The following is a 19731-nucleotide window of genomic DNA, read 5'->3' on the forward strand; positions in this document are numbered from 1 at the left end:
TGATGGTAATTTCCATCTGGCATGCTACAAGCGTATGTGAGCAAGGTCACGGAAAGGGGGAAATGAACTGAAATTAAAAGTCTTTGGAATGTTTATGTAGTCTGTGACATTCCTAATGTCATACATAGACATTAATAAATCACATGAAAGAACCATCCTGCACACTGTGATCCTTGAACTGTCTGCAAGTTTCTCACATTAGAGCTGCAGATACTGAGATCTCAAATGGCCTCGACAGATTTTATGGTTTTACAGCTTATCTTCCCATCCATCATTCAATATTACACACTAACCTCACCTCCGGAGACAACGAGCCAAGATGGCGTCTGCAGTCTGAGGCTGAACAGTGTTGACTGACACAACGGTCCACTTGGATCCGAAAGACACGGGTCGGGTTCGATTATTAGTGGCCTTGGGTCTCAGGTAATTTAAAATAAATGTGCTTTTTCCGAATGGACCCGAGAAGACCCGAATTCTTTTAAACTATGTCGGCCATTTAATAAAATGAAATAATATTTAATTATTCATTATTTATGATTAGTTGTCATCTCTAATCATCAGGCAAATAACATTACGACAAAAGTTATAGGATGTATGAGGTTAGTGATGAGTGTAGGGGTGTAACGATACCCTCATGTCACGATTCAAAACATATCACGATACTGAACTCACGATACGATATTATTGCGATATACTCCAAGACATGATAAAAGGTTAACAAAAAATGTATTGTTGATTAAAATGCTAAATTTGATATTACATTGTGGGTGTAAATGAGTAGGCTTTGACTTGTGCCGGTTACCAAATGCACAGGACAATGGTGACACCAGAATATAAATATTGATGATTCTGAAGCTGAAAACAGAATTATTTTAGACGAATATGCTTGCACTCTGTCACTGACTAAATATATTTAAAATAATGTAGGCCGCTTTTTACTGGTAACATAAGACATTTGGCATTATCAGGACCCACAAATATTCCCCAAATGCATTATTATACAATATATTTAACATTATATAGTAGTTTAATGTAGTACTGACACTAAAACTCAGAAAAATATGACTTTTTCTCACACAGTAATTTTTATTTTAGGTGAACTATACACAATACATAATTTGTCACTATCCACGATAAATATTGTTGCATTTTTGTATTGCGATATATTGTGACACGATATATTGTTAGACCCCTAGATGAGTGACATTTCAGCACTTCAGCATGTACTTGCGCATTCGTGTTAAGTGCATTTTTTGAGAAACGCATTTAGAAAAGGAACAAATGTTTGTAACCTCGCTATAGCTATGAGATCCATCAGGAAAAGACACTTCATGCAGGGCTTTTCTTTTTTTCTGGGCAGAAGCCATTGATCAGAGATGAGGTAAATAGTGTTGAAGACAACACTAGCGAATCCATCATTTATTTGGCTATCGATTAATTTTTTTATTGAGCTATCACATTTATTTTTCCACTCAACTAGTTACAATTGAAAGCCGGACCCAGAAATAAGTTGTTTCCATCAGGCAGGCAATAATATAAAGTAATAATAAATAAGTAGTCCTAAATAAATTAATGAAAGTAATGGAGCAGCGGCCAAATCAGTCAACAGTACACTGGGTCTGCAGGCTGTGCACACGTCAGTGCTGTTTATGTTCGGGTTCGGAAGCAATTCGGGTTGATACATGTCAACTTATTCTACAAACCCTAACCCTAACAGTCTACTAATACTCTAATGAGAGTTAGTTGACATGTAGTTGCATGTAAAGTTACTTTAACTTTAGTGGTGTCTAAAGTTGACCATCGAAATAAAGTGTAACCAAAATACATTATTAAATATAGTATTTTTGAGTATTTGTGTATAAAATTCCAAAAAAAGTCAGTCAAACCAGGATATACACCAATCTGGTGTCAGGATGGGAGGGAATCAATCCTACTGAAACACTCTTTGCTCATCTTTTGCAGTGCCTTACACAGCAGTGTGATGCTCTATAGTACAGAGAATAAGGAAAATCTGCATGTGTGGCAGAAGCTTTAAATGATTTCTAGTTCACGATTGCACACAAGAACCATTCCAATCTAAGGAACATCCGAAAATAGGACACAATCACACACATCAGCATTAATGCTTTGCTAGGTGCACACATGCAGCGGACGGCGACATGTCCACTCTACATGATGAGCACCCAGTGGAAAATTGAACAAGCTTCCCTGTAGCGAGAACCACACTGGTTCACAGTGATAAACCAGGCACTGAGTCAAGCAGAAAATGTAAAATGAAGGTGCAGGGAGAAGGCCTATTCTAGGTGTTTAGCCAAAGCATTGATTAGCACAGTGCTTTGCAGAGACACTCAATAACTAGCAAGTCTGGCGGCTTCCCAAAAGAACAGATGTAAACACTGTTCTTTTGGTAATGGACCTTTATATCCTCACATGACCCCCTCGCTCTTTTATAAATGGCGTTTAAATCTCTGTCACATTAATTGGTCTGGGAAACCAGCTGAAATTAGTATTCTGAAGCAGCTTGTGCCTTTAACCTTGAGATAAAAGTCTAACAAGTTACAGAATAAGATGCAGAAACCTTCTGAGACACGTTTACACCTGGTGTTAACATCTGTATCTGGGAAGAGTAATAACTTTTTTTTCTCTGCACCTTAAATATATAGTGTACAACAAAATACAGGTTTAAAATACACCGTTAAAAAATGGGCTTGGTAAAAAAAATGTTTTTTTAATTGATCAAAAGTAACAAAGGATTTGTTCTTTTGTATTTTATATTCATCAAAGAATCGTGAACATTTTTTATCACGGTTTCCACAAAAATGTAATATATATATATATTTTTTTTACTGTATTTTTGATATAACAAATGCACCCTTGATGAACAAAATAAGAGAACATATTAAGAGACTTATTGAAATAAATAAATCTTACCAACCCCAATCTTTTGAATGGTATTTTGCCAGTTTTTGTTGCCAGATTTTGAATTCATAAATACCACTATGTATATCAATAATCAATGAACGAACCGTGCCTTGCCAAATTAACTGATATTTTAAGAGATTTACTGATCTTGACGCTTTACCATATTTGACTTAAGACACATTAGAGATGCAAGTCAATATTAGATGTACAGTAAACGGCAATATGTCTCATTTGAACACTTGTGATCAGACCACACAACTTTTTTACTGGAATACCGGGTTTAAACAGAAAGACAATGATCTAAAATATAGTCTTCCAAATTTTAGCTGTTGACATGCTAACAGAGTGAGATGCTAAATAAAATCTCTCTTTGACAGTCGCACAAAGGATTATTTTAAGCTATAAATGTGAACAAAACCAAAACAATGAATCCAACCAACAAATAAAATTCCACTGGTGTCTCTTTGGGAGTTGGCAATCTTTTAAAGCTAGGGATAGTTACCCCAGAGGATTGTGGGTCGCTTTGAGCACTTCCTGTGTTGAGGGAGGGGCAGGGTGGTGCAGATGTGAGCTCATAGATAAGGAGGGAACCATAACACCCTCTGATAATGGCTTCCTGTTTTGTGATTTAAATTGCGTTGGTCCTCTGCAATGCCTCTGAACTTTCGGATGTTTATCCAATCAGGAGGGCGGACGAACGAGGTGCTTTGGGCAACGGAATAATCAATTTGTTTACCGAATACATCAAGTCTGTCATTTAAAGGGGCACTAACAGTTTATTTTGGCTGCACAGGAAGTAAACATTTTAAACAGGAAATTCCTAACACATAAGTAATGTCACTGGGCTATTCCTGCTCAAAATAGTTGTGACAATGAAATAATGGCCAGTGAAACAGTGCTTTGGGACTTTTGAAGGAGCATTTCTTTTGTATTCCAATTTAGGATGTTATTTGGCAAAAGCCATTTTATTCGAATAGCCCCACAATCTTCAGGGAGAACAGCAATCCCGCCATAACCGCATGAGAAAGCCATCTGCTAAATTTAGTTTACTTTAAACAAATGGTGCCATCCCTACAGATGAGCGTGCAGATGAACAGATAGGCATGGAAGACACAAACAAACTGACAGTGAGACAAAGAAGATTGCGCTTGTTATCAGTTGGGTACAATGGGGCTAAAGGCACACCTTAAGAAAAAATTTGCTTTTCACTATTCCCATTGTGTATTATTGCAGAAAAAATATATATGTTTGTATTGAACATTTATGGAGCAACAGATTTTGTGTGAAAATAAATCACAAAAGGGATTTATTTTGTTTAAAAATCTAATAAATGTATGAGGAGGTGAAGCTGGCTTTTTATGAATGAGATCCCATAATAATTAAAAAATAAAATGTAATAGATTTACAGTAGTAACATTAAATAATATTTTAGTATATGATATGATTTGGTTTCATTATAAATGTGGTGATTATCTCTAAGATGGACACCCAACTTAATATATGATATTTACCATCTGAATCTAACCATGTCATGTCAACAAATGGAAAAGACAGCCAGATATGTATTATCATGTTAATTATTGTACCTTTAGCCTCGACAGCAGGGGCGCCTTTTACACCAAAAAAACATACTTTTACATATTCTTCCGTTATTGAAAAACTGTTAGTTTAATTACCTTGAACAAAACTGAAAATCATTAAGAAGACCTTTGACTCAAAAAATATTCAATAATTTAAGCGATTCTCATTTGCTACTAAAAACATCAAATATTAGATCAAATTTGCGCAGAATCAACTTTGCGCTGCTGCCCGTGATCACGTCAAGGATCAGACAAATTTCCACGTGCATCTTGAAAAGTGGATGTTTTGGAAAGTGCTGTGGCAAGTTTTTGTGCCATTTAGAGGAAAATAAAATCAAAGCCACCTTTTACCCTGCAGAGACTTTAACCCCGTTGTACCCTACTATTTAGTTCCAACACTAACTATGACTCATGAACTGTACTCGTTATATAACTAGCAAATGCTGACCAAGTATTTGAAGGTTGAGCAGCGAGCTCATTGGCTACTGATACGGCAGGAACCAATCAGCTGTGCCCTATAGAGAATGATGTGATTGCAAGCAGACTGAGTTAATGTACAATTTGGCGTCTGTGCAGATGTACGATTACTAAACAGTTCACATATATGGAGATTTCAAAGCCACCTGCAGAGCACCAGAACCACCGTGGTCTTCAGTGTCCCTACAGTCTCAGATCAGACTCAGAAACACTCTGAATTCAAATAGAAAAATGACCCGAATCTCTCCAAGCACTGAAAACACATTTTCCCAAGACAAACTCTATGGCTAAAACACACCTGAGCCTGAAAAGTATGTTTCATTGAAACTTTTTGACTGATATCAGACCTTTTGTTAACGCTCATGTTGGAGTTTTGTGAGCATGGAGTCTAACAGAATTTCCTATGATGAAATCTCTTTTTAAAGTTGTTCTACAGAGAGAAAGTCTTCTCTGTACGACCTCATGTTCCTGATACATTTTACACTTTCGTGTTGGATCTCAGCCAGACTGATATCAAGCGCGTGTCTCCAATACTAATATTCTGCAAGTGTTCTGAGTCAAGAGCCAAAATAACAGACTAAGATAACATAGATGGGATGTGCTGATGGGATTTTAAAATGGTTTAATTAGCAAGATTTTTTTCTGCTGACAGATCCACGGAAATGATAAAGACCACTCAAGTATAAATACTCATTTATACTGTGTTAAAAAATTAAGTAATGTTAGAAGTATATACAATTATACACCAATGCCAGACTAGCCAAAATATACCCAGACAGAAGCAACACTTGCAATAGATGTGGACACTACTCAGCCAATCATACTCACTTTTGAAAAAAAACTATAATATATTAGTCACTCCAAACCCTTCTACAGCTTAGTTTGAAATTCCTTTTATGCCTAATTTGGCCTCATACATACAAGAGGTTGTTGCTTTCACCACACTATTGACCAGGAGGCTTATTCTCTTTAAGTGGAAACATGCATCCCCTGCTTCATATGGATAAAAGAAATTGTCTTGTGTTTAAAGTTGGAACAAATCAGTTTCTCTTTAAAAGGATCTCTAAAACCCTTCATAAAACATGTTAGCCTTTGTTAAATTATATTGATACCATTAATCTGTCACTTGAAAATGCAGAAGAGGATTTTTTTCTGAACTTTTTTTCTCTCTCAGACATTTATTGTATTATTTACTATTATATTATACTTACAGTATATTATTAGGGGCCAAGCACTGAAACTGCGTAGGCAACTCTCGAAATTGTTGGCGTTCTTATTCTTCTTATTCTTCTTATTCTTCTTCCGTATCGCTTGTGGGAAAGTTATGAAATTTGGCACACTGAAAGAGGACAGTCTGAACAGTCACCATAGCAAATTTGGAGTCTCTAACTCAATCTCTCTAGCGCCACCAACTGTCCAAAGTTTCACTCATGTTTATGCTAATAACTTTTGAACCATAAAGGCTAGAAACAAAACCTTGTTTCCTCTGATTACTTGGCTCAAGCTGATTTGAATGCACGTTTGATGTTTTGAATTCTCTGAAAAAAATACTTTTTCGAACTCTTCCTAGACAGTTGCTCCGATTTTCACGAAAATTGAACCAGATCTTCTTCAGACCATACCAACAAAAAGCCACCTACTGGTCCGGAGATACGATATATGGCTATTTTTGCTTATAACTTCTGAACGATTTGTCCAAAAATCATAAAAGTGGTCTCGTTAGATTCAAGGCGTCATGCCAAGTCGACTGATATCCAATTTTTTCCATATCGACCATTTTAGGCGTCGGCCATGTTGAATTTTGTACCAAAATGCTGTATTTTATGAACGCATAAATGTATTGTTACGAAACTCAATATGGCAAGGCAAGGCAAGTTTATTTATATAGCACATTTCATACACAATGGCAATTCAAAGTGCTTTACATAGAAGAAATTAAAATAATAAAAAGAAATAAGAATAATTAAAACGGTTTAGAAAAATAAAATACAGTACAGTACAAACAGTCGGACGAACAGCGGCACAGTGCTCAATCAGTAAATGCATAGCTAAACAGATGTGTTTTGAGTCTGGATTTGAATGTGACTACTGTAAAAGCACATCTGATCTCCTCTGGAAGCTGGTTCCAGCTGCGGCTGGCATAATAGCTAAAAGCGGACTCGCCATGCTTAGAGTGAACCCTTGGTATTTCTAGCTGATATGATCCTAATGATCTGAGTGATCTGTTGGGTTTATATTCAGTGAGCATATCTGCAATATATTGAGGTCCTAGGCCATTGAATGATTTATATACCAGTAATAATACTTTAAAATCAATCCTAAATTGAACTGGGAGCCAGTGTAAAGACCTGAGGTATACTTCTAACATTACCTGCGTGATATGTTCATATTTTCTGGTTCTGCTCAGAATCCTGGCCGCAGCGTTCTGTATGAGCTGCAACTGTCTTATGGTCTTTTTGGGAAGGCCATTGAGGAATCCATTACAATAATCCACACTGCTGGTGATGAAAGCACAAGTTTCTCTAAGTCTTGTCTGGAAACAAAGCATCTTATTCTTGCAATATTTTTCAGATGATAGTATGCTGATTTAGTTATTGCTTTGACATGACTACTGAAACTAAGGTCTGACTCTAGTGTCACACCAAGATTCCTGACTTGATGTTTAGTTGTTTGACCCCTAGAGTGAAGGTATGCATTCACCTTGAGAACTTCATCTTTGTTTCCAAACGCAATGACTTCAGTTTTGTCTTTGTTTAACTGAAGAAAGTTTTGACACATCCAACTGTTGACTTCGTCAATGCATTGGCACAGGGAGTCAATGGGGCTGTAATCGTTAGGCGATAGGGCTAAGTAGAGCTGTGTGTCGTCTGCATAGCTGTGGTAAGCAATTTGGTTCTTTCTCATTATTTGGCTCAGTGGGAGCATATACAAGTTGAACAGGAGTGGCGCAAGAATTGAGCCTTGAGGGACTCCGCATGTCATGGATGTCCACTCAGACTTATGGTCTCCTATACTCACATAATAACCTCTCCCATCTAAGTATGACCTGAACCATTTTAGGACTATCCCAGAAAGCCCCACCCAGTTTTCCAGCCTGTCAAGAAGTATGTTATGATCGACAGTGTCAAATGCAGCACTGAGGTCATCAGTACGATGCCCTGAAGGAGCCTGAGAAGTTTTGAACCAGCACCACCTAGTGGTAAAATTACATTTTCAAATGCTTATAACTCTGGGTGTGGTTCACTTATTTTCACGGGAGTCATTTCCTTAGGTTCCTGAATCCTTTCCGAGTCCAACGATACCAAACATGCTAGGTTTTGCCTAACGGTTTGTGTAGCGTTGTGATTTTGCGCTTAAAAACATTTGCCAATATCTTCGAAACCGTTAGACTGATCGATTCGAAACCACCGTCAGAAGTTTGGAAACATAGGTCGTTGGTCAAATTTTAATGTCCAAATGTCCAAATATTGATAGTAAGTGGCAAGAAAATTCAAACAAAGTCAGGTGTGGGTCATTTTTTATGTGTTTATGCATATAAATGTCTGTAACTCCCAAACAAAATGAGATATTTTCACTAAATTTAATACACATATGTATGGGCTCACTCTGAGGACACATAAAAAAAAATAGTGGGATTGTGCAACTTGTTGGCGCTATAATAAAACAAAACATGAAATTGCCATTGACTTCAATACAGTGTTGTGATGTAAAATGCTACACTTAACGAATGCATTGCTTTAACATTACGAAACTCAGTATGTGCCATCAGTACCATGCCCTGAAGGCACTCAAAAAGTTTTGAGACAGCGCCACCTTTTGGTCAAAATTTATAATTAAATTTCCAAAAATGCTAATAACTTTTGAATACATTTGGCTCTTCTAATGAAACTGGTCTTACTAGATTCCTTGGGTTATGCCGAAAACATAGATACCAATTTTACCATAGTCAGCCAAACTTCCTGTCCGCCATCTTTATTTTCTTTTAAAACCTATTTTTTGAATTTATCCTAGACCGTTCGTCCGATTTTCACCAAAATCGTGGAGTGGAGGAAATGGGGGTTGGGAGTGAGGGAAAAATACTGAACTGTGGTTTACCTCATTTTTATATACAAGTTGTTGTATCTGCACAAAATGTAAATAAATATATTTTGAAATTAATTCTAGATTTACATGTGTATCATATGAGTATTCCACATACAGTATGGGACATTAGGGTGCTTTATCAACCACCATGAAGGAACAGAGTTTTTAAAAACACTATAAATGGCTTATCAGTATTAAAAGGCTTTATTAACGCGAGACTTACTCAGCAGCTGGTGGGGCAGGACCTGCAGGCTTCTCTTCATGGTATCATGTGGTCCGGCTCCTCCTCCACAGTGCTCATGGTTCTCTGCAGGACAAAGGATAGATGGGAATTAATCGTAATCTGATTATCATGCCAGTGCATTCCTGAACTTTTAATGAACTTAAAGAACATAATGAACTTTGCTATCATTAAAAAGGGTTGTAATTATTACATGTGAGGCAACCAGCCCAAAAGAGCAACATTAGCTCAAACAATAATTTGATGAGTATCTGTTTGTCCAACCAATGAAAGACAAAATAGCATAAATGGTTTACCTCTGAAAATAATAACTTGCACAAGCTGAAATTTATTTGACCTGTCATTAAAATTCCAGAGTTATTCCCCATTGTTCAGGCATTTGACATGAGCCGACACTTTCAGTGTCAGGAAACTGTCACAGTGCTAAATGCAAATGGACACGGACACATTTTCTCTCAAGAGATAAGCGCCTATTAATGTGTGTGTGTGTGTGTGTGTGCTTTTCTGTGTGTGATTGTCAAGGTGTCAAAATTGTCACTCTCTCATCTTGTCCTTGGGGTACTGTGACTGAACCTCATCACACCGCACGAGAAATTGAGTCGATAAAGTATCTGAAATGAGATTTAAGCCCCCTTGGGTGAGAGGAAGTCTGAATCACATGCTAATCTAAACGTCTCGCCAACACAACCACATTGACCATGATACAGCGCATCATTGATCCCTTTTCATAATCTTTTCATTAAGAGCTGTCTGTCTTTCATAAGCATGGGATCAAATCCAGCCTTTTCTCAAGTAGAAACCAAACCACATCTAAATAGCTTTTGATCAATGCTATTTAACCAAACAGCACTGATTTTGAAGGCTACAAGTCTAAGTAAATCTAAATTTATATCACAAAGTAAGCAGGTAAGTAAAACAGCTCTCATACAACACTTCTGCCTAATACAAGGCTCAAATAGATTCACAGGATTTTGAAAGATGGCTAAAATGTTTTCCAAAAAAAAAAAAAAAAGCTATTATTTTTGTAACCAAAACACATCAGAGCAAAAGGGTTGAATTCATTAAACAGTTGACACCTTTCTGTGCGGTAAAATAATGATGTGCTTTGGCATACTTGGACTGTCCTGTGAGTAGCCTACTTATTATGGAAAAATATAAGCTAAAATAATATACTTAAATGGATAGTTCAACAAAAATGTCATCATTTACTCACCCTCAAGTTGTTCCAAACATGTATGAATTTCTCTCTTCTGCTGAATACAAAAGAAGATGTTCTGAAGAATGTGGCTAACCAGTCAGTTGATGAGCCCCATTGACTTAGGATTTTTTTCTCTCCATACTATGGAAGTCAATAGGGCTCATCAACTATTTCTCTTCCGACATTGTTCAAAATATATTTTATGTTCAGCAGAAGAAAAAAATTCAGATGCACTTTATTTTACAGAATGTGCACTTACATGTACTTACAGTGTTCTTACCTAAGAAAGTGCTGGTTAATATAAGGTAAAAACATGGGTTAAGGTTAAGTTTAGGTGTAGATTCAGGGTTACTACCTAGTTATTACCCAGTTATTGCAATAACTATAATAAGTACATAGTATGTCCATGAGGAACAGGACTGTAAAATAAAATGCTGCCAAAAATTCATACAGGGTGAGAAAATTTTTTTTGGATGAACAATCCCTTTAATTATGCTCTTTAAAGAATATGCCTTATTCACACACACAAAAAAACTGCTATTAGTGCTGGAAAGCTGGCACTAACTGAAGTCATATTTGTGTACATTTTCTACAGAGCAGCTATTCATTAAATTATGATCAAAAGATGGAAAAGAGCGTTACAATCTCTCTCTCTCTCTCTCTCTCTCTCTCTCTCTCTCTCTCTCACACACACACACACACACTTATTATATAATCTTACCTGAACGATCAGCTCACCACCAGCTCTTATTATTTATCATATCAAACTGCCTCACTTCTCAATGTAATTCAATTATTATCTATTATAAGACTTGATTTCGACAATCGGTTAATGAATATTTTTTGCAAATAATTTCCATTTGGTTCATTATATCTGCAGCCTGTTCAACAGGCAAAAGGTTATAAACCTGTTCCCGTAATCTTCATCTCATTATTGTTCAACACAGCCAGTCGAGAAAATTCAACCGCTGAGCTTTCTGACTTCTCAATCAATACAGATCATGATGTCTCAATCAATGAACACACCGCTTTTATGTGTGTGTGCAGTAGTCACTGCAACATCATCACGGCACCTGTGAGAATGTCTGTGATTCACGACACATTCAGTAAAAGCAACCGTGTGTGTGAGTTTGTGTGGGAAGTAAGTCCATTTGTGAGTCATGCCCACCTGCGCCAGGAGGGAAACAGACGCAAGCACATTTTCTCAGACAACAGAGGCGAGGTCAATAGAGTAAAAACTACAAGTACAAGACAAATTGAGAGGCCACAAAACGAGTAAAGCCTGAAAATAGGAGGTACAACTCGCTGTTAGATAGCATGCAGTGGCATTTGTACTTCTTTTCTAACAAACCACTGCATGGCAACTGGCACATACAGAGACCCTGCTTCAGTCACCATGGCAACCTGAACTGAAAATGATATTCAAATCTCGTCACAACTGTGAGAACAATACAGAGAAAATCAAACTTGACATGGAGATATTAGCCACGTGTGCTTTAAGCCCTTGAGCCAACAGACTGAAAAAACAGCCCTTGCTTTCCCAAAGCGATGTTTGGTTTACGTTAATGATGACGGTTTGCAGACGTCCCGGGTCAGTTTTGAGACAGCACCTCTAAATTGTCTGTCTGGAAGGACAAGGGCTTTGAGATGAGCCAAGGTCAGCTGAGATGGTGTCGTGAAATAAAAGCTGTCAATGGATCCCCTCAGATCGCTCCCGACAGGAATAAGAAAGCTTCTGCCTTTATGCTTGTCTGTATTTCACAGTTAGACTCCCAAAGGCGGAGAAATTGTCACGTTTGCTTCAGGGTAACTCATCAGTTTTGAAGCTTAAATTAAAGGTTTGTGAAACCGCATTTGCTGCAAAAATAATGGTGAGCAGGACACAAACTAACGCTGGGGTAGTTGTAACACACATGGTTTAAAACTTTCCACACATGCCAGCATGACAAAACTTAGTAAATTTACTAGTTGTCATATCAACACTACATAGAGAAATAGTTGCGCCAAAATTAAAAAATCTTTGGAAGATATCATTGAACGTTTATTTAACTATAGCAAAATTGTATTTCTTTAGTTAATTTTTCATCTCTGTTTTTTGTGTTTATTTAAAACGAGAAAAATCTGATATTATTTTAATCTTATATCTGCTATTTAACAGTTGAGATAGTTCTTTAATGCTGATCTAACCAGAAGACAGTAGCCGGGTTATTAAAAAATGCCATTATTTTATATGAAGAAATTAATAATTGTATTTTATTGACAAAAATATTTTAGTTGGTCTTGTACCCCACATGAATGAAACAAAACCACATAATTGTACTAGACGTGGAAAATGATTGTGGGAAAAAAATTATTCACTGAACCCCAAGTGAATTTACACAAACTGAGAAAGTCAAAAAGTGTTAGGTTGTGCCCTGCTCTCCTCTATTACATTTAAAACATGATTTGTACTTTTATATTTGACCGTTCCAATATGGCGGACAGCTTACGTAAAGTGGCTCATAGAAATAGTCGCTAATGAAAAATGAAGCCAAAATATCCCAGAAATGATTACATCATTCGAAGCCCGAGTCTGGGCAATATCCTGAGATGGAGCTGTGGCATCAAGATCCAGGCCATACTCCCGCTCTCGCAGACTCAATCACAAACACAATCATAATGTTACACCCCGTTTTTGTAGCATCAAATAACTAACTAAAACCCAACTTATTGGAAACACGAACACTTGAACATACGTAAGCTTATTTTCATAACTCAATGTGGCGAGGTGAAACATATAAGTGGAATATTCTGTGCATTAATTAATCGAAACAAAAATATGAGTAACAAAAATTCATCGCTTCATGCCATTGCCAACTTATGGCATCAATGTAACCCGACACCAGTAGAGCAGTAGAACAATAGAGCACGAGTAAAACCAACGTCACATGTTCGATTACCAAGACTGATGAAACGTGTACCTTCAATGCAGTGTAAGTCACTTTGGATATAAGTATCTGCCAAATGCTATAGATTGATATGATACAGCATTCACTACACATAATTAATCCTTATCGATGTTGATTTAATTGAATCTGGAAAATTAGATGGTAATGATCTTTTGGTAGTTGAAAAAAGGTAATATTATATTTCCTTGCCTTTGCAACAGTAAAAAAAGCAAAGTTGTTTTAGGGGCAAAAAAGTTATTACATTTCCAATAAATAATTTTCTTCATAATAACATGCACCAGTGAATTGTGTGTATGACATAATTGAGAAAATAAAGAGGGCCAAGTATGATTTCATGTTGACTAATTTACACAACACAGTACATGAAGTCATGAGAGCATTTGCAAACTCAATTATGTGCTTGTTCTCTGTGAGGTCAGAGTGAGTCTCTCATGGTATCTTGTTCACTATAGTCAAGGTGATTGACTTTGAATATTGACTGCACTCACTTACTAATTCGTTTACAAGGACTCATTAATCCAATTAAAGCTGGGCCACTCTCACATTCACTATGTATTACATGACATAATTTCCTCTGGGCTTCTGCAGAAGCTAACAAGGTCTTGTAAGTCTAAGATAAGATTGTTTGACATGTGTTGCTACTTTAAGAGAAGAAAGAGGAGCAATCCAGTTTTATCTGAGCTCCTGAAAATGCTATTTGCATCCACTACCACATTTTGGGGTTTTTTGTCTGTTAAAGAAAAGATTTACATTAGAACCTGTTTAAAACTTAATCGAAATAGTGTATAAAAGCTAAATATACCAGTTTAGCACATAGCCTACTTTACCCAAGTATGTGAATGCTAATGCTTCTAGCTAATCGAACTGAGCAAAATCTGATAAAAAACATTCTGTCAAATCCGATACTTTTAAAAGGAAGGAGTTTAAAGTTTGGGAATGGGGTTTAATGTATTCCAAGATGGTTAGAAGCAGGTCTGACGAGGGAGAATTAGTCCTTTGGTGTGTTAGTTTTGATGTTTGTTTCTCTGATGGTGATTAGCATGCAGCACTGATTAGCCGCTGCACATGTGTTTTCTGTTTTTGTGTGTTTGAGAGTCTCATCATGGTAGCAAAAGCATGTGGAATGTCACACAAGCCCCAGTATCGCTGATAACACAGCAGTGACCTCTCTTATATCCAGACAGATGTCTGGCATTTCATGTCAAGATGTCTTCCTGTGTGTCAAAGGGATAGTTCACCCAAAAATGAAAATTAGCCCATGATTTACTCACCCTGAAGCCATCCTAGGTGTATGTGACATTCTTCTTTCAGACGAATACAATCGGAGTTATATTAAAAAAATGTCCAGGCTCTTCCAAGCTTTATAATGGGAGTGAATGGGTGTATGTCTTTGGAAGTCAATCAAAGTGCATCTTTTCATGATTATAGTGCTCGACACGGCTCTGTGGGGCTTAATAAGGGCTTTCTGAAGTGAAGCGATGCGTTCATGTAAGGAAAATATCCATATTTAAAACTTTATCGACTAAAATAACTAGCTTCCGGCAGACGGCCTATCATATGCAACGATTTACGGCGAAAGAGTGACCCTTTACCTGACACACAACGTAATGACGAACGTGGTTGCCAAGCCCTGTTTGTTTGAACCGCGAGAGGTGTCAAAGATTACACTACTCCTACATCCTAGCTCTTATGTCAGTAAAGGTCTTATGAAAAAGGAGGCAAAATCTTCATATTCTTTAAATGGCTCATATTATGAATGAAAATTATTTTACTTGATCTTTTCATATTCTTTTTTTTCCGTAAAAATAAATTAATTATATATATTGGAATAATGGATATATCCATTATACATATATAATGGAATTTTGGTTTCACCTTTTCCTCTTTGCTTTGTTCCCTCAGAGTGTTTTGTTTTTTTATTTATTTTTTTATTTTTATTTTTTATTGAGGGTACGTTTACATGACAACGATGTACTAAAAAAAGAAACGTTTTTCCTTTGCGTTTTTCACGGACAGACAGCAACATTATCAAATCCCCGCCCTGATAGCACATGTACATCTCATAGACGTCTATTCGATGTGCGTGTTTACTAATATTATACTAATATAGTGTTTGCTCATCTGCAATACGTTTAAAGGACGTTTCGAGTCAGATAGACCTTTAGCAAATGTCTTTAAGATGTTTATGATTTAGAATGTATGTAAAACTTACATCTTAAAGACGTCTATCAGATGTTAGTAAACAGCAGAGGCTTTCCAGATGAGGTGATCTTTAACAGACATCTTGCAGATGTACGCGTGTTCACTCGGATGCGCAAAAATGATTAAAAACACTGTATTATGCTGCCAGGCCAGTAGTTGGCAATGTCACTTTCTAAAGAAACACTACGCGCCTGTAGACTGAACACGTAATATGCATGACTTCACAGTTTCTCTGTAGTTTACACAGAGACGATAACGGTATAGTTTTCAAAAGCTGTTGTGTAAATAAACGGCCAAAATGCATAAAACATTTTCCGTTTTTAGTTGAAAAACAGTGTTGGGTAAACGGCCCCATATTAGTTTAATAAAGACTGCTGCAAATAAATCCTCTACTTGCTTGTGTGGAACCAACCCGTGACACAAATATGATAAGTTAATCAAAAAAAAAAAAAAAAAAAAAAAACTTTTTAGAACACTACAATGTGAAGAATGAAAAATGGACATTCATTTTTAAATTTGCAGAATGTTACATTTAGCAGTTATTTTAAATTTTTAGTACAAATTAACATTAAATGAGTGTTAGATGCCGGCAAAGATAATTTAAATGTAAAAATAGTGGAAATGAGCATGAACAATTAAATATATAACAGCAGCCAACAAGTGGTAAATGGTAATTAAACAGAAAAAATGGCTGTTTTAGTGCAAAAACAGAATAATATATACATACCATTACAAAAAAAGTGGACAATACGATTTCTTAATTAAAAAAAGGCTCACCAAGGCAGCATTTATTTGATCACATACAGTAATAAATACAGTAAATCCAGAAATATTGTATATATTCACATCCAGTTGTCTCCACAGGATTTGATGTTTCATGAGCATCAGGTACGAAACCTCAAATGATCAGAAAATCATCATCAGTATTCACTACCTGATTCAATAAAAGCGCCATGTTCCTATCCATGTCCCGAGATTAAAAATTAATCTATGTAAAAATGAATCACAAGGCTAGACAATAACACCTCCCCTATGAGCAGCACTGCCTGGATACCAGTGCGGGGTTCTGCTGAATCACGACTGGTTGTTCAGCGATGAATTGCAGCTGCTGCGTCACTCTGCCGGCCCCCGGGAGACGTGTAATCAATCAGACATGGGCCGTCACAGCTGCAGGGCTCTGCACCAGCCCATTAAAAGTGCATTACCTTCCCAGCATGCCTTTCACGTCTCCCACGAGGAAGGCGACAAAACCCGTCAGAGTCTCTAACACCAAAAAAGCCAAAGGGCCTCTTAAAATGATGTCCCTTCATAAGACACACAGCACAACAGCGCATTTAGCTCAGCGATTAAGCGCTAAATGAATCGTAAAAGATGTTGTCTTAGCAATGTCAGTTCACTTTTGAAAAACAAACTTTCAATCAAGCTGGGTGGGGGCTGTAATACTAAATGAATCATTTTATATCACAATATTGCAATAATTATTTTTGCCAGAGATTTACCTGAAAAAAGTATTTATCATATTATTGTAGCTTGCAAAACTTTTTTTAAATGCTCATGAAGGTCTTTGATCATTGTGAGGGTTTTTATTAAAAGAAAATGTTTTAATAAACAAGTTTGATGTATTATTTAAATGATGATTTTTAGCTTTTGAATAATTTAGTGAAGTAAATATTTTACAAATTAAAAAAATTCTCTACTGGCACAAACAGCTTTATGTTATGATACTTTAAACAGTTCAAAACAGACTTAAAACAGTAAAATTAGAGATGCACAAATTATCTGTACCTTATCAATTATCTGTCAATATATATATATTTTTTTTATCAGCCCAGTATTGGATATTTAATTGTATGCTCAAGGTTAAACTTGTGGAACAAAATAACAAAAATGAAATGTCTTTAAATTAAAATACATTTTTATACTGTACATTATTATGCTGTGATGCCTAAATTCATTAACATTTGAATGATTCATTTTAGTATTTAGCGTGCTATTATTAGTTAATTTAGACTAATTTATAAAGAATAATAGAATAATTGTCGTCCATAACATGTATCAGTATCACCCAAAATTTTAATATTGGTGCGTCCCTAAAACTAAAACGGACAGCTTAGCAATCTACACATAGCTGTGTTCAGACATCAACTCTGTTGCTCGACAAATGTAAACAACTAACCATCTAGCCTAGGTCAGGAATATTGAATCCGCTATTATTAGCAAGTTGAGAGCTCTTGGGAAAATAATTTGCATCTAAAATTCAAGGCATTAGAACGGAGGCATTAGAAACCGCTCAGAAATGGAGGGTTTGAGCTGTGTGTCACGATGCATGGCACATAAAAAGGTACATGTGTAGGTGTATGAATGAGTGTGTGTGTAGATGATGGATGTGCCATCAAAGATTAACACAAAAGTCATTGATTCTCAGAGAACTCGTGGGTTTGATAATGTGTGGGTGAATCAGCTCAGACGCTTCACTAAGAGGGAAATGGGTCGAATGAGTTTCCATTGGCGAAACATTCACTCAAAATATACTACACTTATATAAAGAATAGAGTCAAATAAAAAATGTTTAATAGAAAATTCGGTAACACTTTGTTACAGGTGTCCTTGTTACACGTGTTACATGTAATTACTGTAGTAGTAACTGTAAATTATGCATAATTACATGCAAATAACCCTAAACCAAAACCTAACCCTTCAGTAAGTAGTAAATTGTTATTACTCAGTCAATAAATGTATAATTACACTGTAATATGGACACCTATGTCCATGCTTTGGACTTTGCTTTATAGCACTCATATTATTGAAAATACGCAGAGGTTAGCCAAACATAACAACAGTTATTTGAAAAAATAAAATGCTACAAAAATTTGACTAGAGGTCCACCGATATATCACCAAGGCCAATATTATCTGTCAATATTTGGCATTTTGAATCATCGCCATTGGCTAACAAGTTTTTCTCCTTAGCCCCGTTCAGTGTTGTTGGTCGGACTTTTATTTTGACAATGCTGATAACCCAGCGCAGACACACGTGAACTCCCATTTCCCATCATTAATTCTTCGTTTAAAAGTTTCGACTAATAATTGAAAGGCACATGCTATACTTCATTAATATTGTATGCATTCAGCATATCTGCATTTTAAACAAGTCTTTGAATATCTAAAGGCCAATTCACACTGCACAGACAGATATGCCAACAAACACATTTGTTGGGTTTTTTGTCAGATCAGTGTGTTACCCCTTTCGGCTTTCTGTTGGCGTTGGTTGGTGTTTGTTTTCACCCGAATGAACATGTTCAATCAGCGTTTGTCAGTGTTTGTTGGGGCAGTGTGAACATGACAGTTATTTTTCATAAAATTCTAAAACCAACGGCCAACTTGTTTGTTGGTGTTTGTCTGTGTGGTGTGAATTGGCCTTAAGAAACATTCAATGCCTAAAATCTTGCAAACTTCTGCAAATCCAGCTGTTAGTTCTTGTTGTGTGCATAGCCTTTATAAAATGTGTATTCTGTGTGTGACAGTTCATCCATGCGAAGGATCCGAGCCATGTGAATTGGATACGGATATGAGAGTTCAGCTGTCACTGGACACGCACATGCAAGCAACTTTAAATCCTTGTTTATGTTATATTTATGTCATATTTACGGTGGACTGTATTCAAAATTAGCATTACTTGGTCTTTGAGAAAATGATTCGCAATCCATACAGATTAACCAGATTACTGAGTGTACAGTGGATTACTTTAATCTAAAATATTTATTTTTTGCAATTAAATTAATCTTTAAATATATATATTTTTTTTTTATTGAAATGTCAACTCAATCTTCCAGTGAAACAGACTTCTCTCTGATAACGTATTGTTTATTTAAACTGCAAGCTTGTATTCATTTTTGAGTGCAATGATGGATACATTTATCTTTTCTGATAATCCGTTACACTCAAATGTACGTCACAATATAGAAGAAAAGATCTGTTGTTACTTCCAGTACGTAACAACTTTAATGTACATAACTACATGTGCCATTCTACACAGACACACATTGAACAAACCAAAGTCCCTTTCAAGAAATGTCTTTTC

General features: G+C 36.3%; 1 protein-coding gene across 2 annotated transcripts in view; it reads right to left on the reverse strand.

Moving 5' to 3' along the window:
- tmem108 (transmembrane protein 108) overlaps window positions 1-19731 on the reverse strand; it is a 60397-nt gene that overhangs the window by 9698 nt on the left and 30968 nt on the right. For both annotated transcript variants that reach the window (XM_084103262.1, XM_084103261.1), the window contains exon 2: window positions 9286-9369. In XM_084103262.1, coding sequence (XP_083959388.1) covers window positions 9286-9325 — 40 coding nt within the window. In that variant the 5' untranslated portion in view covers window positions 9326-9369. The remainder of the gene's footprint in view (window positions 1-9285; window positions 9370-19731) is intronic.

Source organism: Abramis brama, assembly GCF_963993115.1.
Source record: "Abramis brama genome assembly, chromosome: 24".
NCBI classification, from domain to species: Eukaryota; Metazoa; Chordata; class Actinopteri; order Cypriniformes; family Leuciscidae; genus Abramis; species Abramis brama.